This window comes from Mirounga angustirostris, unplaced genomic scaffold (assembly GCF_029215605.1).
Source record: "Mirounga angustirostris isolate CCGP_5_RB_7025 unplaced genomic scaffold, mMirAng1.0.hap1 SCAF_16, whole genome shotgun sequence".
NCBI lineage: Eukaryota > Metazoa > Chordata > Mammalia > Carnivora > Phocidae > Mirounga > Mirounga angustirostris.
Window position 1 is genome coordinate 43,767,239 of NW_026991724.1, and position 23,158 is coordinate 43,790,396.

Sequence of the window (23,158 nt, forward strand, 5' to 3'; positions counted from 1 at the left end):
TTTCTGACAGATGGCTTAGGGAGGAAGCACCTAGAATTAGATTTTCTCCCAAAGAGCCTATGAGCTCAGAGTGTCTCATCATAATATATACATGTAAATACAAGTCATGTATATTAAATATAGACGTGGTAGACACTGGGAGGAAGATGTTTACATGATGCAAGTTGGATACAATCATTGGAGAACCCAATTTCCAACATCATTCTGATACTGGTTATACCTTTAGTTGTATTGTACTGTACCTAGCAGAAATCTATGACTAGGGGGAAATGCTGCCTTTGAGTTTTCACAGTCAAGGGTGATCAACAGGCTAACAATGAGTAAGGAGCTCCAAGCTGGTGGAACAGGAAGTGAAAGGCCATTTTGCTCACTATGCTCAGTGTGTGATTCCTTAATAATGTTTACATATTGATGGCAATACTTGGGGTAATTAATTTTAAAACATTTATTACTGAAATTCCAGCAGGGGATTGCCGTTGTTCATTTGATGCTCTTGTGCCACTAAACTGCTCTTCTTTTCCCATTGAAAACAATTTATTAATTTGTCTTTTAGTAATAGTTTTTAAAAAGACATTTTATCATTCTGTCATTTTAATATGTGTGTGCATGTGTTTGTTGATACATGATGGGATATAAATCTTATATGTCAGTCGACTCTAAGATGCCATCAATGATAAGAAATATCCCTATGGGGGCGCCCGGGTGGCTCAGTCTTTTGAGCATCCAACTCTTGGTTTTGGCTCCGGACTGATCATGAGTACTGGGATTGAGCTCCACGTTGGGCTCCAAGCTCAGCACGGAGTCTGCTCGTCCCTCTCCCTCCCCCTCTGCCCTACCCCCCACTCACACACTCTCTCTCTAAGATGATAGATGATAGAGAGATGATAGATGATAGATAGATAGATAAAATACCTTTATGTACCACAAAGGAAAAAATACAGAAATTAAACTATGCCACACAATGACTGTAAGAGCAATTCCAGTTAAGTTCTTAGAATCTATGGAGTAATATTCCCATGAATTCTTCATGGGTCACCTGCCACCATGTGCATACACAGAAGAGCAATGTGTGCTGGTACAGGGCTGCTCATGTGGAAGACTAACACAGGAAGCTCCTGAAACTCCACCTCCCAATATTCAAGCCCTGGTGTAGTGCCCCCTCCCCAAATTCTGGGCTTGGCCATGTGAATAACTTTGACCAGTGTGATGTCAACAAGCATGATGCAAGCTAGGACTTGTTCTCTTAGAACACTTCCTCTTGGGGCGCCTGGGTGGCTCAGATGGTTGGGCACCTGCCTTCGGCTCGGGTATGGATCTCAGGAGGTGGGACAGGACACAGAAAAGGGAAAGCAGTCAGGAAAGGGTATGTCATCAAGCCAGAGCTAGCGTGGGGAACAGGAGCGTAATTCTGTTGGGGAGCTCTGGGAGCCTGTGTAGAACACACACTTCCACATTATCCTCATAGAGAGGTGGGGGATCTGGAGTCTTTCTGTACCATCTCCTTTCAGTCTCTGCTTTGAGGGCTGTTAGATAGGAAGTGGCATAAACTCATTGGCAGTTAAGGCTACCAGGCTCATACCCAGGGTAGAGTGGGCACCAGTGGTCTCGCGGGTCCCCAGGCCCATGGGAACACTGCCTGCCACAGGCAGGCAGACCACCAGGTGCTGACAGGGTAAAGGTGACACGATGCAGACTTGGCACCTCCAGTCTGCTACACACCCCACCCCACACAGTCATCCGAACATGCCTCCTCAGCCAAGCACCACGGCCGCTCCCCTGCACCAACACCCCCAGAGACTGAGACAATGACAGTGCAGTCCAAACTGAGTTTAATAAGAAGTTTCAGATAGGGGAGGGATTCACTGGAAATGCGGAGATCTGAGTTCTGAATTAGAAAGCATAGGACCTAGGGGACTCCAATCTAGGAGAGTCCTTCCTATGTCTCAGGGGTAAGGACCTGAATGGTGTGGGTCCTGCGGAGGTTTGGGGGGTCATCTTAGGAGCTCTACTGGATGACACTAGGAGCTATTCTGGGGGTACCCCAAGTACTGTGTAGGGAAATCCCATCTGGGGTTCTAGGTGAGTTGAACTAGAGTTGAGTAGGGAAGGGGTCCCAAAAGATCCCAATGGAGAAAGGGTTAGGGGTCTAGGGTGTTTCACAGAAACAATCAAGGGGCCTCGATTTCACAGAAATCATCAAGAGGGCTCCTTGTGGGTGGGGGAGGGGTATTACGCCACCCCAAATATTGGGGATTGTTTACCCCCAGCAGCCATGTTGGGGTTTTAATGTAAGACCCCGATGGCAGGACATTCCACATACATTATCATGGATTTGCAACATTAGCATACGCTGGCTGTCCCACAGGACGGTGGGGACTGGAAAATCAGTCCAGGTTCTGGGTTTGAGTCCTAAGAGGACAAGCCTGGGGGTGCCACACGGCTCCTCTTCAATAGCTGCCGGAGCTGCAGACAAGACAGGGGAAGAGAAGTTAAGGAGGCTGGAAAGAGAGGTCAGGGCCACAAACCCTGTGAAGTTGGAGGGGAAGGTGGAGAAGCAGCGTAGGATCAATTGGGTTTGCAGGTCAGAGGTTCAGAGTCAAGATCTGGGGTTAGGGATGATGGTTCACACACTGAGAAAAGGTTCAGGAGCCAGAAGGGATGAAGGGGGAAGGTGTTGCTGGTTGGGGATTCCCACTTTGGGGTTAACATTGAGCACTAGGAGTCGAACGGTAGAGGCAAGGGGTCAGAGGTCACATTTAGGGGTCAGAAGTCCCACTTTGAGAGGTCAGAACTCAGGGCTGGGGCAGGGGCTTGGAGGCCATACTTGGGAATCCAAGGTCACACCTTGAGGTCAGGATTCAGGGTTAGAAGTAGAGGTCAGGGTTGAAGTAGAGGTCAGGAGGAGTCACCAATACCAGGTCAAAAATAAAACACTGGGGTCAGAGGTCACATTTTCAAGTCAGGTTTGGATAGGGATCAAGGTCACCTTCTGAGATTAAAAGTCACCCTCTAAAGTCATAAATGGGTAGGGTCAGGGGTTCACCCCGTTAGGTCAAAGGCCACTCTGCAGTCAGGGTGGGCTCCATGCTCACCCCCTCAGGGCCCGGCCCAGGCCGCAGCAGGTGGACGGGCTGCTCATTCTCCAGGTTTCGCAGTGTTGGATCTGCCCCAGCTGCCAGCAGGCGCCGCACGATAGCCTCCTGGGGGGGCCCAGGGGGCAGGGCGGCCGCCATGTGGAGGGCTGTGTTCCCATGGGCCTGGGGACAGTGAAGGGAAGACTGCTAAGGATTTGGACTCAGCTGGCCTGGGCCATCAACGCTTCAGAGTCTGCCACAGCCAAGTCCCACACTCCCGCCTTCACAGCCACATCCATGTGCCCCTACTCACATCCCAGAATCCCCTCTACAATCACATTCCACACACCCCTCGGTCTATGTCCTATACATTCCTACAATCTACAGCCACATCCTATACGGTCCCCACCTTTGTTCCCTACATTGTCCCTGCCATAGCCACAGCCCACAGGCCTCCCAACATCCCCCTGCCCTTCTCCATCACATCTCACACACTCGTACATTCTAACCTAGGCCCCCACCTTCATGTTGACAAAGGCCCGCAAGTCTCCCTGGGGCAGCTCAAGGAGCAGCTGAACCAGGGTAGGATTGGCGGCCTGCACAGCCAGATGCAGAACTGTCTTATTGCTCTTGATCTCCTGTAGAGAAAGAAACGGCGGAGGTCAGGCCAGTCCTCACACCCAGAGCCCCTCCCACAAAACCCAAGAGCCTTTAGACACCTTGTCTCTCCTTTGCAAGCACCCAGGGGTGCCTTACACAGTTATCTATGTTGTGCACTATACAAGAGTACCACCTTTAAGGGGGAGCCATTCACATCATACACATCACAGGACTGTATGTTTATTTTGACAATTTTCTAGCCCGAGTGTCTTTGAGAAAAACATTCTTATCTAATCCTCCAAAAGAGTTCTGGGCTAGCAGCTGCCCTGGCCACCCGACATTCTATTAAGCACAGTAAAATGTATCCACATCCCACATGGACTGTACTTTATCTGTAAGGAGGGGACTTGAGCAGCATTAATCAGGGGACTCACTAAGCCCAGATGCGCTTCCATACTGAGTTGTTCTCTTCATATTTTGGAGCAAATAAAAAGACATTTTCCACAATAAAGCTTTATTATGTGCCTTTCAAGAGTTTGGAATGATAATGGACATTAAAAATATGATGTGCTTATACAAGGCAAAACAACCTAGTTGGCTCACCAGATAAATAATAAAGAGGAGACAAGGAGATAGAGCAGGAAGCTCTAGATTAAGAACGACTTTAAAAGTCTTATAATGGCAACATGTGGGCTTTATTTGGATCCGAGGTTTTTTTAATGAAAAAACAATATATATCGCTTTAGAGTCAATCAGAAATTTGAACACAGCCAGGATATTTGATATCATGAGATTAATTTTTTTTTAAGGTGAAATGATGGTATTAAGGTTAAAAGAGTTCTTAACTTTAAAGACACAAATTTTTGTGGATAAAAATACATGCTTGGGTTTGCTTTAAAATACTATAGGAAGGTCGAGGAATGGATGGGGCAGGACTGGGTACAAGTTGCTGATTATTGATGTTGGGGACAGGGAGGTCACTATACTATTTTCTGTATTTTATCTGTGTTCAAAATTCTTTAACTAAAAAACGAAACAAAACAATAAGTGGATGCTTAATTCTCTCAGCCAGCCCGTGAAGGAGCTACCACCAGAGGGAGGAGGAGAACATAACCGTGAAGGTGTGGGGTCTGGCATGAGGCCACCTTATTCTAATCCCCTATCTGACTCTTACAAGCTGTAAGATTTTGATTCCTGTGCCTCAGTTTCTCTATCCATAAAGCAGGAAAAGTAATAACAGTGCACATGTCAAAAGGGGTTGGTGAGGATTCGATTAGCTAATCTGTGACACTCAGTGCTTGATGAATGGTAAGTGCTTGATAAATATAAGCTAAGATCAGTAATCTTATCCTCTGGGGCACAGAAAAATGAAGCCACGTACTCAAGTTCACATGGCTGGCAAGGGGCAAAATCAGCGTTTGTTGGAGCCCTGGACATCCAGGTGACCCATCCCACACACCCTTCTAGGGGCCGGCTGCCCACTGCTCCACTCACCTGGCTGGTGTGATCAGCACCCATGTGCAGCAACATCTGGACACAAGCCAGCCTGTCTCGGGCCTGGGTGCTCAGCACCCGGGGACATAGGTCAGGTGGGTGCATAGCAACGTTGAGGGCCAGGATGGCTGTGTGGAGAGGGGTGAGGCCTGCAGGATGGAGACGGTGAGGGCTCTGCATCCAGAGTGCTCACCCCACCCCAGCCCCACCTGCCATACCCACCCTGCCCGCCACCCAACTTACCCTCGAAGTCTCTGGCTTCTAGGTCAACCTGAACCCCCGAGTTAATCACAGCCTGAGGAGGACAAGGCACAGTGCTGGATTAGAGTCTCCCCAGGCCTCCTAGCCCTGGAAGCCAGGATCTGAGGAACCAGTCCATCCCATTACCCCACCGGCCAGCTGGCCGTACCGAGAGGACGCCTGGAAGCCCATAGGTAGCAGCCACATGCAAGACAGAACGTCCCTGATGATCAGTGGCATTGGGCTCTGCTCCGAGGTTCAGTAGATCCTCCACAATCAGGGGCTGGTTGGCGGCAGCAGCCACCAGGAGAGGGGTCTGCAGGGGATAAGAAGGTCAGTCTGGGCCCCCAGGCTCGTCCCCTCTGAAAGCCAACAACCCAGGCCCCCAGACCTTTTCCCTTCAAAGCCAGGAGTCCAGGCCCCTGGCCCTCACCTTGCCCTTATGCTCACGGATGTCCAGATGTTTGTACACTTGGAGCATCTCAGCTGCGGCATATGCTGCCCAGCGCAGCCCCCGAGCCGCGAACAGATGCAGGAGCCTGAGGACAGGTAGGGGACAAGCAGTGAGCACAGCACCCCAGCGAAGCCAGGAACAGGCAGACGGCAATCCCCTATACTCACGTGTCTCCCTCCTCGTCCTGGGCCAGCAGCTGTTGTGGCCCCAAAGCCAGCATGTGAGCACGGGCTGTGTCCAGGGATGGTCCAGTGGCCATAGGGGGTAACTGTGGGGGTCCTAGGGGGAGTCCGGAACCTCTCCAGGATCCTGCCTGTGGCAGGGAAGGTTCTGCATAAAGCCGGGTATCCAGGGAGTCCTGAAGGATACATGTGGTGGGCAGAGCCAGTCAGCTGAGAATTCCCTCTTCCTAACATACACACGTACACAGACAGAGTGCCAGGTAGAGTGGCTGGGTGACCCCTCTGTACCAAGTAACCTTGGACCGTGGGGCCTCAGCTTTGCCCATCTGAAGAATGGGATCTTAATCTAGCATGAGGGCAACTGGGAATTTTAGGGGCCCTTCAGCATCCTCCTGTTCCCAGTCTGTATCTCACCTCCATCCCCACAGAAAATGAACACTGCCACCCTGGGTCGGAGGGCGGGTAGAAGTCAGGAGTCGGGAAGCCTTCAGCAGCAGAAGCAGGGTAAGAGTAGGGGCTGTCTGTGTAGGCAGCATGCGTGTTGGGGTCCCAGTCTGGAAAGCCTGTGGTGGGAGCCAGGCTGCCAAGTCCAGAACCCACAGTCTCTTGGTGTACTGGGAAGCGAGAATGGCCTGTGTGTGAGAGGAGGAGCAGGGGCAGGCCTGGTTACCAGAGTTGGGGAAGTCACGACCAAGGCTGGAGGACGGGTGTGAGGGCCTGGAATCTCCCAAGGTACTGACAGCTAGTACTTGTGGGACACCAAAGGGCTGGGACTCAGAAGCCAGGACACCAAGGGGTTGAAAGCTTGGACTTCTGGTGGCTGGACCCTAGGGACACTGAGGGTGGAGGGCCTAGACCCAGAGAGCAGCAAAAGGCTGGGAGCCTGGGCCCCTGGAACACCCAAGGACTGTGTACATAGACCCGTGGGCTCCAGAGAATCTGGGAGCTCAAACTGCTACCGGGTCCAAGCAAGAAAGAGGGTCTGACTCCTAAGTTCCCCAAAGTTCTAAGATTTGGAATGTTTGAGTCCCTGAAGAAAGCTGGGGCTGCAAGCTGAGGGAACCAGATGAGTTTCCAGACTTACCAGCCTCACTCTCATTCACAGATGGGGTCAGGGACTGGGCCAGGGGAGGCGGAAACTGTCCCTGTAGGGGGATAAACAAAAAAAAGGAACAAGGGGGAATTTATCTGACGGATCCCTCAGCATCCAATCCCCACCCACAGAGCATCTAAGTCAGGACTACACCTCTCATCTGCTCCGAGGGCCCGCAAGCCACCAAGTCTCTGCCCAACAGGACATAGCCTCACGAATTATAGTTTGCGGGGCTTCATGGACCTTACCGGTACCCCACCAGCGTCCGGCTGCTGCTGACGGCGCCTCTGTTCTTCCAGGAGCTTCTTCACGGTCTGTGATGGGCAGTGGCTGCGTTCACTCCGGCTCACTACGCGGCGGGGGAGGCGGGGGGGAAGCAATCAGAGGTCCTTAAGCCACCCAACTTCGCGGGGGAGTGGATTCAGGCACCCTCCCTCGCCCTCCTGCGCGGAAAAACTGGCACACTGACGCCGCCTGAGAACTCCAAAGCCAATCTTAGCTTTCAGGTGCAGCTTCCGCCTCCGCCGTTTCCTTCCCTTTGCTCCGCACTTTCCCCTCTGACCCAACTTTCCACCAGCGTCGTGGAAACTGAGGAAGGGGGAGGAGGGCGCTCCTCTGCGGCACCTCCCCCCCTCAACTTCCGAGAAAAATCCCAGCCCCCAGATCTCCCAGTCCCCAGGCCTGGGGCGGGGGGGCGGGGGTCGCTGGGAATCACTCCCTGGAGATGCACATCCAGGTTCCCAACATCTCTCTGCCCTAGAAGCTGACCTGACACACTTTCCTCGGGAAACCAGGCGTCCGAGTCCCCAGCCCCTCTCCCCAAGGAACCACGAATCAAGAGCCCCGAGCTCACCGGGGCTCCAGAAGTCCAGACCCCATCCCCCCTTCAGACCTAAGAGTCCAGGCCCCATTCTGCGGGACTCCGAGAGCCTAGTCCCCCTTTTCCCAGGACCCAGGAGTCCGGGCCCTCAGCTTCGCCCTCCCTTGCACCTGGCAGTCCCAGTTTCCAGAAGCCTGGTCCGCACCACCCCGGAAATCCGGACCCTCAACCCTCACCCTTCTGAGCCCTGGTTCCGGCGGAGGAAGGGTTAAGCGGAGGAGGGAGAGCGAACTCGGAAACAGCCCAGACACGACGTGCTGACGTCACGGCGCTCACGCAAGGGAATCTTCCATCCACCCCTTCCTCTCCCGGCGGCGCGCCGCAGGTGTCCCGCTTAGAGGCGGGGCGCGCGGCCAGGCGTGGAGCTCTCGGAATCCCCGCACGTGGGGAATTCCTGCTCAGCCCGGGGACCTGGGGTGGGTGGGGACTCGGGAATTCCCGGGGCCCGGGCAGGGTCAAGGCCAGCGTGGACCCCTGGGGCCGGGCGCCGGACCTGACCCACACCCCTCGTGGCTGATTTTTAAACAACCACGCCCCCAGGACTCCATCTCCCCCTGTCTAGAGCAAGGAGTCGGGGCCGCCAGCCCCTTCCTCCCGCAGGACCCAGGGGTCGGGGCTCCCAGCCCTGTCGCCCCCGGACCCAGGATTCTGAATCCCCGGTCCCTTACCCTCCCCCCACCCCAGGACCCAGGAGCCCAGAATCCCAGCCGCTCCTCCACCACCACCCAGAAGTCCTGGCCCCCTGCCCCCTCCAAACACCGAGTACGCTCACTCTCAGCACCCAGGCTTGATGCTCCAGCCCCGTCCCTCAGGTTCGCAAGAGCCGGCCTCCAGCCCTCGCTCTCTCAAGAGGCCGAGGGTGCCTCACCTCCCCAGCCCCTCCATTACCTCGCGGATTCCGTGGCGCGGATTGCGGGCCCCCAGGGCCGCGGCCTCGGCGCTGCGCCAGCCTCGCTCTTCCCCCGCGAAGCCGCCGCCGGGTCCCCGATCTAGGGTCGGTGCCCCGCGAGTTTTTAAACTGGGGTTCTGGCCCCGCCCAGTCAAGGGCAGGGCCCCGCCCACAGGCCCGGGAGTCCCCGGGTCGCGCTTGAACAAGCCCAGTCTGAATGGGCGGGGCTGACATTGAGGGCCAGACTCCTGAGCCTCCCTGGAAAGAGGGAGCTGGTGGACCCCATCTTTGGTCTGAGGGAGAAGCGGCTGGGGTTAGACACCTGAAGGAGGAGGGCACTAGGGACCTGGACTTCTGGGTCTCTGTCCAAGGGGTTGCCGGAGTCTTTGATTTCTGGGGCCTGGGCTGGGAGGGGACAGCATTACTGAGTCCTGGGGTAAGAGGATGCTGGGGTTCAGGACTTCCTGGTCCCAAGGGAGGGAAGGCTGTAGGTAAGAGTGACATTGGTGGACTCAAATTTTTTCTCCCTCTTCGCCACATCACCTTCTTTTTCAGAGGTCAGTTCTCGTTTATTCATTCGTCTTTAAAAATAATTTATTACTGCAAGGGAGGTACTTTGCTGGGTGCTGTGGTATAGCTGTGAGCTAAGAGGACAGGAACTCCCGGCCCCTCGAGCCAACTGACATTCCCAGGGGAGGCTCATTCTCAGCTCCCACGTGGGTGGCCATGTTAATCATTTCTCCCAGGCCTTCAAGACTTCTGCTCTCCTGGCTCTCCTCCCTCACATGTTGTTCCTTCCCAGTTTCCCCGGCTGTTTCCACCTCTTCACCCATTCTTGGGGGCCAGGGGCACTCCTCTGTCTGAACTCACTTCCTTGGTGATCTCATCCAGTCCCGTGGCTTTAAATACCATCCATAAGCCATCAACCCCAAAATTTACATCTCCAGACCAGAGACTTATCCCTGAATTCACAGATGCAGCTGTGGTCATCCAGTTCTGCAGGGAGATCTATCAGGCATTTCCAACTCAGTGTCCCCAGACCTTGGCACTTTCCCCCTAAACCTGCTCCCCTCCTTCTCCATCTCTGTCAAAAGATACTCAGTCTTTTCAGCTGGTTAGTCCAGAAGCTTTGTTCATCCTGAATCCCTCTCTCTCATACACACCCATACCTAGTGGATCAGCAAGTTTTGTTGGTTCTACCTCCAAAATCTCTTCAGAATCTCCTCAATGCCCACAACCTGGTCCATCTGTCACCTCCCACCTGGGACAATCATAGCAGCCTCCCTGGTCTCTGACCCTACCCCCAGTTCATCCCCAAAGGCAGTCACAGGGACCCACCACTTCTCCCCCTCTACACCCTCACACAGGAAGCAGGTGACCTTGCCACCAGCAGGGCAACATCCGCTATTGCTCCTCCTTTACTCCCCCACTGTTCCTCAGGACTTCTCTGGACCAAAGCCTTTTGCCAGACCGCTTCTTGCCCCCAGCCCACCATGGCTCCTTCAGGTGTCATCCTGCTCCTGCTTTTGCTCCCAGGTAAAGCCAGTGGTTATGGGGGGCGGCAGGCAGAGTCCTTATGAGAGGGGTGGCTTGGGTGGCCTCTGAAGGGAGGAGTGCTAAGGGCACGTCCTCCCAGGACCCCTTCCTTCCTGGAGATCTGTTCTGGCTTCAGAGCCTGGTTCTTTGGGGAGAGAAGCTCAGTCTGGGGGTAGCTGCCTGTCAATCTCCGCTTCTCACTGCTGGGTCTGTCTCTACTTCGACTTCTGATTTTCTGTCTCTCTGGCCTCTTTCTCATTTGCTCTCTCCGGAATGGAGGTTACTTCTCAGGACAGCACCTCTCCCTGCTAATCCACTTTCCCTCTCTTTTCACAGTGGCTGCAGCTGGGGTGACCCCAGGTGAGAAATCAGCACCCCTTCCCTTTTGCCGTGGTACTGCTTCTATCCCTGAAGTGTGGCCTGAGGGTCCTGGAACACCCCCGGTGGCTCTCTAGGTCACCAGCTCACCTCTCAGCCCCAAATCAGAGCCCCCAGGGGAACTGCAGTCCTTTCTGGGTCCCCAGATCACTGCCTCATCACCAAATTGAAGCCCCAGGGACTCGGCCACCCCCCAGCCTTCTTTGGGAGTACCCACTATGCCCAAAGAACCACATATGTCTCTCTATGCTGGGACACCCCCGCCCCCGCCCGCCCCCCCGCCCCAGGCTTCTCTCCAGACCCCCACCTCCCTTTTCATCCCGCAAGTCAACCTCAGGGAATCTCAGACACTCCTGCCTCCCCCCAGGGACTTCCTCGGGCCCCATAGGCCCCGAGTGCAGCCCTCAGGGTTTGGAACCTCCCTCAAGCTCCTTCTTGTCTCTGCCGCACCCTCCAGGTTCCTGTTCTGGATGTGGGCCCCTCTCTCTGCCAATCCTGGCAGGGCTCATGGCTGCCGACGCGGTGGTGTCGCTGCTCATCATTGCCGTGGTGTTTGTGTGTGCCTGCCCACGCCACAGGCCCCCCCTAGGTGAGGGCAGAGACAGGGTGGGGCCCGGAGGGAGAGGTGTCCCTAGAGAGGGGGTCCCCAAGGGAGGGGCCCCCCAGGGAAGCCCTGGAGGAGATGCTGGGGAAACCCTGGAGGCGGTGCAGGGGGGAACTCCGGAGGAAACCCCTGAGGCAGGGGGTCCCCAGGAAGGTGGAGATGTGGGTGGGTGGTAGGTGGTCAGGCCTCATGCTTTCTCTCCCCCACCCCCAGAAAATGACAAAGTCTACATCAACATGCTGGGCAGGGGCTGACCCCCTTGTGAGACCTTTGACTTCTGACCCTCTCATCCCACATTGTGTGTGGCCACACAGGAAACGCACTCCCCACTTTGGGGTGGAATAAAGCAATTAAACTACCTCTGGTTCTGATTCTTCCTCAAAGAACCCCAAGGTCCCCAAACCTCCCTCCCATTTAGCTGTTTCTGGGTCCATGATCCCCCAGAACCCCACATATCCCTGCCCCCTCAGCCGAGAGATCTGGAATAACTCAACAGTGTTTTTGTGTGCCATGTTTATTTGGGAACAGTAGTGGAAAGAAGTCTGACCCCTCAGGGAGGGCACTCTGTGGACCTGTGTCTTGGTGGGAGTAGGAATAGGGTGCTAGGGAGGCATCAGGAATGACTGGATCCAGGCATCAGGTTGCTGACTGCTGTGGTTTGGGCTCATTTGTAATAAGGCCTCTGTGTTTTCAGGTCACTATAGACATCTGACCTCTGACCTTGAAGCTCCTAATGGGAGGGACAGGGTGGGAACCATTAGTGGGTGAGGTCCACTGAATAAACTTATAACAAAATTCAGCCTTCTCCCAGTGGCCTATAAGGCTCCTAGCAGCTTCTTCAACCTTGTAGCCATGGAAAAGATCTGGCTCTTAATCAAGTGCATTTAGTGTTTCCCTGTCTCCTCTGCCTCATCATTTCGCCCCAGCCTCAGGGCCTTTGCATAAGCTGTTCTCTCTGCCTGGAACACGGGTTTCCTAGATATTCCCAGGGATGGTTCCTTCTCCCCCTTCAAGTCTCAGCTCATGTCACTTCCTCAGAGAAGCATTTCTTGATTTTGCCATCTAACTTCTCCCCACCAGACACACACTCCAGTCACCGTCACACCAGTTTTATTTCCCCATGATACCTCCCCAAATTTTCTTATCTCTTAATTTGCTTCAAGTCCATCTCCCCAACTGGGATGTCAACTCTCTTGCTATGTAGGTGCTCAACAAATTCCACTGAAGGATGAATAAATTAGAATATTGCTTTGCCCTAAAATTTCACTACCCCCGGTAACTGAAAATTCCCTCATTCTTCTGGACCTCACAAAGCCAAACTCGAGATGCTTACACTTTACAAAGAGACTTTTTATCCACAAGTGAGGCAAAGCAAACCTGGCTGCAGATAAGTAAGAGACTTCACAGAACAAGGCTTACAATTTTGGGGGGTGGGGTCTATGGCCTCAAGAGGCCCTCAGACTGAATCCCTGAAATCATAAGCAAATGTCTGGGTGTGCACCTTTATGGGAAGGGATCTGTTTGGCTCCCATTAGATTCTCACAGGAGCCCATGACCCCCTAAAGGGCACTGATAGAGAGGCAAGCAATGGAAAGATGCCTCTATCTAAGTGGTGGCTCTTTTTTTTAGAGAGAGAGCGCGCGCATGCGCACGTGGAAGGGGAATCATTTCTCGTTTTAGATTTATTTATTTGAGAGAGAGAGAGAACGAGTGGGAGTGGAGGGGAAAAGGGAAAGGGAGAGAGAGAATCCCAAGCAGACCCCCACTGAGCACGAAGCCAGACGGGGCTTGATCCCACAACCCTGAGATCATGACCTGAGCCAAAATCAAGAGTCAGATGCTTAACTGACTGAGCCACCCAGGCGCCCCTGCATGGTGGTTCTTAAGAAGGGTTTCAAGATACCTGTGCCAACCCTAGATTATATGCACAATTTTATAAATTTTTATGTGGATTTTTCTGAGGAGTCTCTAGCTTTCATCAGCTTCTCAAAGGGATATAGGATCTTCCAAAAAATTCTAAAACTCCTCTCTTCGGAGTTACCAAATTAGGGCTGAATTATGTCCTCTGCCCTTCTGAGAGCTTCTCCCAGAAATCATCCTGTCCTGAACAATTCCGTGCCTGCCTTCTCACTATGGCCTACATTTGCTCTTGCGAAGGTAAAGCCCTCCCTATGTTTTCTCACACATTTTAAGCTGAGCATAAGGTCATGATTGATCACTGAAGGCAGCTTTGGACAGATGCCCCATGAGTCTTTGAGGGTTTGAAATGTTGCTGAGAAAGTGGCTTTAGGGTCTAGGTTCTAGAAGGACTGGGGAAATGTTTAGGACAGACACCCACAGGGTAAGAGTGAGATGTGAGGAAGAGAAGCTGGTTTTCTCACCTGATAAGGCGACTCTGTCTCAGTGATGCGAGGTTTCCTGGTCACTGCTGGGGGATGGGGAGTAGCGCAGAGTGCAGAGATAGTTAAGGTGGTGAATTGGGACCATTTTGCTGCTACAAAATCAGCCCCTCCATCATTGTCCCTTTGGATGGTTGTGACTTGGGAGCTTACCCCTCCCTCAGAGGGTCCCAGGCTATCCCCTGCCAGCCTCACTCACCCTCCACAGCCCCTCGCCCCCGAGGGAACAGCCGGCCCAAGGAGTACACAGCCAAGGCGATGAGGAGGGTCAGCACCAGGTCCCCCAGCACGATCCCTGCCAGCACCCCAGGACTTACCACGGAGCAGTTGCATCCTGAGAATGTGGCACAGGGGTTGGGGGTGGTCATTGGGAGATGGGAACTGGCGGGAGGTGTCAGCAGGGGAAGGTGTGGAGAGACTGGGGAACAGACAGAGATGGGGAGGTCTTTAGGAGGTAGGGAGGGGAACTTCAGAGTCCAGGCCTACCGTTCTGTGCCTGGACAGGGCTGAAACCTGAGGAGAGAAAAAGAAGGTAAATTGAGGCATGGGGCTGTGATTGGAGGGTGGGCACAGGAGCTGGGGAGGGTGGGTCCTGATAGCTAGGAGATTAAGAGTGGAAAGCGATGTCTGGTGGGACCTGTGGGCCGGCATCAAGGTCACTGGACTAAGTTACTTCTACCCCGACTTGTCCTGTTGCAACATCCATAGAGTCCCCTCCCCCTGCTGTTACCAGCGGCCACATCTTGGGGTCTCAGGCTCTGGGAGACAGCCATAAGTTTTGGGGAACTGGGGATCTGCTTTCCCCCACCTCCCTTTTGGTTCTCTTTCTACCCCGCTCCCTGCTCTGCCCCAAGCTGAGCCCAGGGACTCAGGAGGCAGCTGTAGAAGCCCCCAACTCACCACCCACAGTCAGAAGGAGAGGCAGGAACAGGAGCCTGTTGGAAGGTCCAAGGACCCCCATGACGCAGGCGACACTGCTGGACACCGGAGTCCAAGGGCTGGTGGGATGTGGTGTAGCGTCCAACCAAGTGAAGGAGGAAGTCTGCGGTGGGTGGTGGCAGGAGGGAGGAGGGGACAATACAGGAGGAGGGACGGAGACAGATAATGCCAGGAAGAATTAGACCAAGACGCCCTGGGGGCCATGCTGTGGCCCCTAACCACTGGACATAAGAGGAAAAAGGGTACATGTGCCCATCCACCCCCGATCAGGGGTCAGCCCTCAGTGTATCAGGAAGAGTCAGTGGCTATTACTGAAGCGAGTTTTGCCTCTTCCTGGCTGGGCAAACTTAAACAAGTCATTCAACCTCTCTGGGCCTCAGTTTCCTTATCTGTAAAATGAGGAGTAAAATAGCGCCTATTTTGTAGGGGTTTGGGGGAGCAAATGGATTAATGTCTCTAGAACAGCGTCCGACACTCGTCAGCTTTTTATAAGCACCAGCTATAATTATCTGATAATCAGAACTTTGTGATGTTTATAGGATATTAAAAGAGAGCCATCAGGATATGGGCACTAATGAGCAGCAGGCGTTCGGTCCTAAGGTGTTAACTCTTTTAACCCCCACAACACCCATTGGAGGTAGATGCTCTCTCGTCATCCCCATTGTACAGAAAGGTACAGACACTCGTGCAAGGTCACACAGCAAATAAAGCTGAGAAGGAAACACAGGACCCAAGGACAGATATTTGACCCTTAGAGAGAAAGAAAAAAGAACCAAGATGAAAGATAGGGAAGGAGAAAGGGGCGGCGAGGCCAAGAAAAAAGAGAGAGGGATAGACAGTGACACAGATATGCACAGCACAGACACAGGACTGGGGGTTTGGGGTGAGGCGAGTGGGGGATGACATGCTGACCACTGGGCTGGGCTGCACCACCAAATGAGGAAGCAGCTGGAAGTGAGGACGGAGGGAAGGCACCCAGGAGGAGACAGGGACTTCTAATCCCCCCGACCAGAGCCTGAGCTGGGGCTCATTAGGAGGAACCTGAGGTTAGGGCACTGGGGGGATGGGCCCGTGGCAGGAAGCCCCCTTCCCCCATCCAGGCGTCACACCCCACAGCTCCCTGGGCCTGGTCTCAGGAGAGAAAAGGGGAAACTGGATGCCCGTCATGGGACAGACTCTGAGTGGCCCTTCGTGGTGGGGGGATTTGGAAGCCAGAGGAGGGTCAGGGCCCAGTCGGGGGTAGCACTGCCTACCAACAGCCGCCATCACCCAGGCCTGGCCCAGTCCAGTTGCTAAAGAACCACCCCCCCCCCCCCACCAGGCCTGCAGTGAGCGCGGAGAGAACTGGCTCCGGAGGGCCTCAAGGTGGCTGAAGCTGAGTGAGCCACAGGGCAGTCAGAGAGCAGAGGAAGCTCTGAGCCTGGAGGGTCTTGATCTGACTCTGGTGCTGGTGCTCCTGGGCTCCCTCTGGCCGGGCTGGGGGCGCACACTGTGGGGGGCAGGGCTTCTGGGGTCCAGTTTTATTGTGTTTGTAACATCTGCCTGGCACGTTGTAGCTGCTCAGTGAATCTTTTTTTTTTTAAGATTTTATTTATTTATTTGACAGAGAGAGACACAGCGAGAGAGGGAACACAAGCAGGGAGAGTGGGAGAGGGAGAAGCAGGCCTCCCACAGAGCAGGGAGCCCGATGCGGGGCTTGATCCCAGGACCCTGGGACCACGACTCGAGCCGAAGGCAGACGCCTAAAGACTGAGCCACCCAGGCGCCCCTGCTCAGTGAATCTTAATCACCATCCTCCTCATTACAGTTATTGTTATTAGTACTGCAAGTCTCCAGTTCTGGGCTCGCCTTGATAAACATCTTCCCTGAACCCCTCAGACTCAGGCCCCCGGTCTGATCCTCCTGACTCCAGCCAGGCCCGAGCTGTCCCCAGAATTCGGTCTCATAGCCAGCACACTCATGCACCAACCAATCAAGCAGCTGTGGCCATAGGGCCCTGTCTGAGTCCTGGAGCCCCCCTTTTAGTGGCTGAGATGTGGGGAAGTCCAAGGTATCCCAAGGGAACAGACTGGGGTGGTGGCAGATATCTGTGGGAGGTGGGGTAGGGGCTCTTTACCAACCAAAAATGAAGTATTTAAATATTTTAGCGACTGGTATGACTGTGCTGGTAGAGACCCCAGACTGCTGGCCTGGGCTGGTCGGCCTGGGCTCTCCATGGGGGGATGGGTCATTGGGTGAAAGAAGGCTGAGATGGAGGGCACCCAACTGACTGGGAGCCATCCCACACCCAGGGCCAGACTCCAGGAAGTAGGGCTGCTTCACCTCCCATGAGATCTGTAAAGTGTCTCAATCTCTCCTGGCAAGCAGCCCAAGAGTTGGGCAAGACCCAAGGCTGACCTCGCCAGAAAGCATGCAATGTGTTGAGCCTGTGACAGGCTTGTCTCTGTGGAAGCTACAGCCCCTCCCTACTCCCCCTGCTTCTACTTTTGCCCCCTACAGCCCATCCTCCCCACAGTGGCCAGAAGAAGCTTTTGGAAAAGTCAGAGAGCCAATTTTGTAAGTGGCCAAAAAAAGTGAACAGATAACGTCACAAAAGAAGAGACGCGAATGGCCAATAAGCATGTGCAAAAGTGTTCAACATCATTAGTCATTAGGGAAATACGAATTAAAACCACAATGAAATACCACTACACACCCACTGGAATGACTAAAATTAAAAAGACTGACCCTCTCAAGTGTCAGCAGAGATGTGGAGCAATTGGAAATCTCACGCTGCTAGTGGAAATGAAGAATAGAACCACCACTTTGGAAAAGAGTTTGGTAGTTTCTTATAAAGGTAAATATTCACCTACGCAGAGATCCAGCAATTCCACAGAAGCAGGCATCTACCCAAGAGAAATAAAAGCATATATTTACATAAAGACCTGCCCATCTTTCTGTCCTCCCCTCCTATCCCTCTTTCCCTCGCTTCCCCTACTCCAACTACACTGGCCTTCTTGTTGTTTCTTGTTTAAGTCAAGTTCATTCTCACCCCAGGGCCTTTGCACCTGCTGTTCCCCTTGCCTGTGATGCTTTTCTCAAAGTTTGTGTAGAGCTGGCCCCTTCTCACCCTCCAGATCTCAGCTCAAATGTCATACCCTCACAGAGGACTCCCCTGACCACCACTGCTCAAGTCACCTCCCACCACCAATTTCATTTTCTTCCTGTATTTATCATACCTGAAATTCTCTGAAATTGTGTGTTCTCATTTTTACTGTCTGCTACTTCCTCTAGAATGGAGAACAGGAACCTTCCTGCCTCGTTCACTGTTATATCCCCAGCACATATAGTAGATGCTCAGTAAATACTCTTTCAATATTGCACTAAATGGCCACCAGTAACAGGTTGGTTGAAACATGGCTCTTGATCTCTGCAGAGGCCTAAGGGTATCCCAGACATGCCCACTATTTCCTTTTTTTTTTTTTTAAGATTTTATTTATTTATTTGACAGAGAGAGAGAGACAGCGAGAGAGGGAACACAAGCAGGGGGAGCAGGCTTCCTGCCGAGCAGGGAGCCCGATGTGGGGCTTGATCCCAGGACCCTGGGATCATGACCTGAGCCAAAGGCAGACGCTTAACCGACTGAGCCACCCAGGTGCCCCTATGCCCACTATTTCTTCTTCAATTAGTCACTTGGCAGATAAGAATGCTAGTGTCCTCCAATATCCTCCTGCTCCTTCTTCCAGGAAATTTTTAGCAGGGCATCTGCCCATCAAACTACAGACTGTATTTTCTGGCCTCATTTGCATGTAGAGTAGCCATAGAACTTTGTTCTGGCTGATGGGCAGTGTGGGAAGTAAATGAGCAATTTAGAGGTCTCAGCCTTTGTGGAGGGATGCACTCTACTCCTCTTCTTGATTTTCTCACTTGCTGGAATTTGAATGTGGGAATCTTGGAACAAGTGGATGAGGACAACATCATCAAAATGAAAGAACGAGAAGACAGAAGAAGCCTCAATGCCCATCATCTTGGAGGAGCCACACCAACCCTAGACTGTTAGGTGACAGAGAAACATCTGCCTTGTTTAAAGACACTCATGGTAGGTAGTCTCCAAATTGGGGGTTTGGTCACCAAGAATTTCTTCCTCCCTATATGCATCCCTTTCATCAGGAGGCAGAGAGTCCATTTTTCCTGCTCTTGCATCTGAGCTGACCTTGTGACTTGCTTTGACAAAGAACGTGGTGGAAGGGATGTTTAGAACTGTGCCAGTTCTGAGCATAGGTCTTAAGAAGTCTTATAGCTTCTGGTTTTACTCTCTTGAAATCTAGCTGCCATGCTGTAAGGAAGTCCAAGCTCCCTTCCTGGAGAGTGAGGCTATACAAAGAGGCCCTAGAGGATGAGATAGCATGTGGGAAAAGGCCATGTGGAGAAAAACCAAGGCACCCCAGCCAATAGCAAGTGCCAAGGCCCCAGGCACATCAAAGAAGTCATCTGGATCTTTCATGCCATGCCAGCCACCAGCCAAATGCAGCCACTTGAATGACCCCAGGTAACACCATGTGGAGCAGAAGAACCATCCAGTCAGGTCAAAGAATGGCGAGAAATAATAAATGGTTGTTGTTTTAAGCCACTACGTTTTTGGATAGTCTGTTACAAAGCAACAGACAATGACAGATTGATTTTTTTTAATTTTTAAAAAGATTTTATTTATTTATTTGAGAGAGAGAAAGCACAAGCAGGCAGAGGGGGAGAGGCAGGGGGAGAAACAGATTCCCCGCTGAGCAAGGAGCCCGATGCAGGGCTCAATCCCAGGACCCCGAGATCATGACCTGAGCTGAAATCAAGAATCAGTCGTTTAGGGCGCCTGGGTGGCTCAGTTGGTTAAGTGACTGCCTTCGGCTCAGGTCATGATCCTGGAGTCCCGGGATCGAGTCCCGCATCGGGCTCCCTGCTCGGCAGGGAGTCTGCTTCTCCCTCTGACCTTCCCCCTTCTCATGTGCTCTCTCTCATTCTCTCTCTCTCAAATAAATAAATAAAATCTTTAAAAAAAAAAAAGAGAGTCAGTTGTTTAACCGACTGAGCCACCCAGCACCCCAAAGCAATAGACAATGGAAACAGCATTGTTATTTTGGGGACTTTGTTACTACAGCCAAATCTATATTCTACTGGACATAGTTTCAAATGTCCGGGTTGAACTAGCTGAGATTAGAGGATGAAGTTTGTGAAGATTTGGAGGTTAGTGCACATGTGCTCTAAGGGAAAGCTGAGCGACTGACCATCAGAGGAAAGGGGATGATGGAACTTTGGACAGATCGAGACTGACTCGGAGACTCTCCATCACTTGCTTTCGCTTCTCTCTGGACCAGCTTTGTTCAGCCCTCTCTGTTCATTGTGGTACTGCAGAGTTTCTGCCATCAATAGCTCACTCTTGCTGAGTCCATGATTTAAAAAAGAAAAGAGGGACGCCTGAGTGGTTCAGTCTGTTAAGTGTCTGACTCGGCTCAGGTCATGGTCTTGGGGTCCTGGGATGGAGCCCTGGGACAGGTTCAGCTCCCTGCTCAGTGGGGAGTCTGCTTCCCCCTTCCCTCTGCCCCCCTACCCCTTGCTCGTGCTCTCTCTCTCTCTCACTCTCTCAAATAAATAAATAAATACAATCTTTAAAAAAATAAAAAGAGGGCGCCTGAGTGGCTCAGTCGTTAAGCGTCTGCCTTCGGCTCAGGTCAGGATCCCAGGGTCCTGGGATCGAGTTCCACATCGGGCTCCCTGCTCGGCAGGAAGCCTGCTTCTCCCTCTCCCACTCCCCCTGCTTGTGTTCCTGCTCTCGCTGTCTCTCTCTCTGTCAAATAAAAAAAAAAAAATCTTTAAAAAAAAATAAAAAGAAAAGAATCCTGGGAAAGGGCTAAGTTTGGCTATGAATTCCCTGCCCCTCTCCCCACAAACCATGTGGCTGGGGTGGGAGGCAAAGTCTGTAAGAAAATGGCAGGATCCATAAGAACTCTGGTTTGGAGAAGGACGGAGGAACAGTCCCTAAGCAGCGTCCCTAAGCAGGGGATGCCATTGGCACCTCAACCATAGTCCCTCAGCATGTGCCATTTCTGGGCACGCCACCTGCTTTACAGCTGCCTGCACTGTGACTGTCTTCGGGCTTTTTCTGCAAGTAGGAGCTACCTACACCCACCTCCTGACTCTAGTCATTAAACCACTTGACCCAGATGTAGCAGTCACGGTTCTTTGTTGCATACAGTAGAAGCCACTGACTAGTTTAAACAGCAAAGCGGATGTGTTCAAGGATGTTAGGGAGACCACCGAATCTCTAGGAGGGCCAGAGATCAGTCCTGGGTCTACACAAGTCCTAATACCACCCAGGATTCTCAGCCGCTATTCACACTGGGGAATTGATTTTCCAGGTTGCCCCCTCCTTCTTCTCACTCTTTCAGATAAAATTCTGATGTGAATATCAAAATATTTCCAGATAAAATATGATGCTACATAACCACACAGGGGAGGAGAATGAGTGGGAAAGGATGGGCCCTAGTTGGATGGCTGCCAGGGGTAGATAGACTGTTGAGGGCTCCTCATACTCTTTTGTTTTTCATCTTTTCAAAATTTTCTAAATTAAAAATTTATTGAGGGCCACATGGGTGGCTCAGTCGGTTAATCATCTGCCTTTGGCTCAGGTCATGATTCCAGGGTCCTGGGTTCCCTGCTCGGCAGGGTGTCTGCTTCTCTCTCTCACCCTCCCTCTGTGTTCTCTCTCAAATAAATAATAAATAAAGTCTTTTTTTTAAAAAGGGGGGGTGCGCCTGGGTGGTTCATTAAGTTGAATGTCTGCCTTCAGCTCAGGACATGATCTTGGGGTCCTGGGATCGAGCCCCCATGCCCGCCAGGGCTCTCTGCTCAGCGGGGAGTCTGCTTCTCTCTCTCCCTCTTCCTCTGTGCTCTCTCTCTCTCAAATAAATAAATAAAAATTGAAAAAAAAAGAATTCTCTATTTTTCTTGTGGTGAAGTTTACATGGCTGTATGCACTTGTCAAAACTCATAAAACAATACACTAAAAAGGATGTATTTTAGTCTATATAAATTCTACCTGAATAAAAAATTGTTTTAAAGAGATGAAAATTACCGAAGGAACTGGTAAAGAGGTTCCACGATGTCTGTATTTCCTACCAGTGGCAATGTTGACAACTAAACAGCTGTTTCCCACTTTGACTTGTGGGAAAATGCTAGCAAATGCTGACTTGCAAGGTGAGCGAAGCAGGATGCCAGAGATCAGCAAACATTGTTTTCTCCCCTTCTATTTTTTTTTTAAACCACCGATAATCAATTTATTAAAAAGGTTGATTTAAGCATCTGCAATGGTGACTTCAACCTCAACTCCTGGCTCAATACTGATGGAAGTAATCTGCTTAACAATCTCAGAAGGACTGTGCAAATCAATGAGTCGCTTGTGGATCCTCATCTGAAAACGATCCCAGGTCTTAGAACCTTCACCACAAGGAGTTTTTCTTGTAGTGATTCTCAGAGTCTTGGTAGGCATCCGAACTGGTCCTTTCACTTTGAGATTCTTTTCCTTTGCGCCCCTGATCAAGTCAGCACATACCTTTTCCAAAGATTTTACGTTGCGGCTGGTGAGAGCAATTCTAATTCGGTGAATCGCCACCTCCGGTTCCACGGGTGTCTTTCCGGTGTCTTTAAAAGCCATGGCTGCGGCGCGGCTTCCTGACCGACTTGTTCCTCGGTGAGAGCGAACAGCGGTGAGTCAGGCGCAGGAGCGGGGCGTCCAAACCTCCGCTGTAGCTACGACCGCGTCTTCCTCAGAGTCCCCTTCTATTAAAATAGAATTTGTAATTGGGCATCTGGTCTCCCAGCCAAGGCTATGCTTCTCAGCCTCTTCGGAGCCAGGTAAGGGCTTGCAGCTGTCTTCTGGCCAATGGAACGTGGGAAGAACCAACTTCCAAGTTGCGTCCCTAAAGGCAAAGATGTGGCCTCCCTTTCTCTGTTCTTCCTCTTGGCAGGAATGTGACCCCGACGCTGGGGGTGGACAGACATCCTGGACCACCACAACTGACTTTTTATTTGTGAAATGAAGGCCTTGAAAATATAACTAAGGGGCGCCTGGGTGGCTCAGTCGGTTAAGCGGCTGCCTTCGGCTCAGGTCATGATCCTGGAGTCCCGGGATCGAGTCCCGCATCGGGCTCCCTGCTCGGCGGGGGGTCTGCTTCTCCCTCTGACCCTCCTCCTTCTCATGCTCTCTGTCTCTCATTCTCTCTGTCTCAAATAAATAAATAAAATCTTAAAAGAAATAATAATAAAATAAAATAAAATATAACTAAAACAATGTTCCATAGATTTATCAATTGTGGTTCATCTACATCATAAATGTAGTCATTATAAATGAATTAGAATTCTTCAAGCTT

At 52.0% G+C, this 23,158-nt stretch overlaps 4 protein-coding genes across 12 annotated transcripts; 1 reads left to right on the forward strand and 3 right to left on the reverse strand.

Moving 5' to 3' along the window:
• Positions 1–1,240: 1,240 nt before the first annotated feature.
• NFKBID (NFKB inhibitor delta) lies at positions 1,241–9,140 on the reverse strand. Of its 7 annotated transcripts, none has more exons than XM_064581715.1 (12): positions 8,906–9,140; positions 7,386–7,486; positions 7,129–7,189; positions 6,459–6,676; positions 6,030–6,220; positions 5,842–5,947; positions 5,578–5,724; positions 5,412–5,463; positions 5,169–5,317; positions 3,596–3,712; positions 3,093–3,257; positions 1,246–2,463 (listed from the first exon to the last, which is right to left on the reverse strand). In XM_064581715.1, exons 1-12 carry the CDS (start codon positions 9,138–9,140, stop codon positions 2,410–2,412), a joined length of 1,596 nt encoding a protein of 531 aa, XP_064437785.1. In that variant the 3' UTR covers positions 1,246–2,409. The 7 variants fall into 7 exon arrangements, with proteins under 7 accessions (XP_064437787.1, XP_064437786.1, XP_064437785.1 ...); XM_045891321.3 differs by lacking the exon at positions 8,906–9,140 and adding an exon at positions 7,991–8,081 and having other exon boundaries at positions 1,247–2,463; XM_064581718.1 differs by lacking the exon at positions 6,459–6,676 and having other exon boundaries at positions 1,248–2,463; positions 7,386–7,580; positions 8,906–8,996.
• HCST (hematopoietic cell signal transducer) lies at positions 7,205–11,778 on the forward strand. 2 transcript variants are annotated; one of them, XM_045891323.3, is made up of 5 exons: positions 7,205–7,449; positions 10,347–10,442; positions 10,779–10,802; positions 11,278–11,409; positions 11,638–11,778. In XM_045891323.3, the coding sequence occupies exons 2-5, from the start codon at positions 10,400–10,402 to the stop codon at positions 11,676–11,678; spliced, it is 240 nt and encodes a 79-aa protein (XP_045747279.1). In that variant the 5' UTR covers positions 7,205–7,449; positions 10,347–10,399; the 3' UTR covers positions 11,679–11,778. The 2 variants fall into 2 exon arrangements, with proteins under 2 accessions (XP_045747279.1, XP_064437790.1); XM_064581720.1 differs by lacking the exon at positions 7,205–7,449 and adding an exon at positions 9,124–9,463.
• Positions 11,779–11,922: 144 nt separating this feature from the next.
• On the reverse strand, positions 11,923–14,875 carry TYROBP (transmembrane immune signaling adaptor TYROBP). 2 transcript variants are annotated; one of them, XM_045890361.2, is made up of 5 exons: positions 14,724–14,875; positions 14,310–14,336; positions 14,023–14,157; positions 13,806–13,849; positions 11,923–12,154 (listed from the first exon to the last, which is right to left on the reverse strand). In XM_045890361.2, the coding sequence occupies exons 1-5, from the start codon at positions 14,782–14,784 to the stop codon at positions 12,089–12,091; spliced, it is 333 nt and encodes a 110-aa protein (XP_045746317.1). In that variant the 5' UTR covers positions 14,785–14,875; the 3' UTR covers positions 11,923–12,088. The 2 variants fall into 2 exon arrangements, with proteins under 2 accessions (XP_045746317.1, XP_045746316.1); XM_045890360.2 differs by having other exon boundaries at positions 13,806–13,852.
• Positions 14,876–22,033: 7,158 nt separating this feature from the next.
• Positions 22,034–22,560, reverse strand: LOC129046312 (small ribosomal subunit protein uS10-like). Its single transcript, XM_054511550.2, has one exon. It carries the CDS (start codon positions 22,441–22,443, stop codon positions 22,084–22,086), a length of 360 nt encoding a protein of 119 aa, XP_054367525.2. The 5' UTR covers positions 22,444–22,560; the 3' UTR covers positions 22,034–22,083.
• Positions 22,561–23,158: the final 598 nt, after the last annotated feature.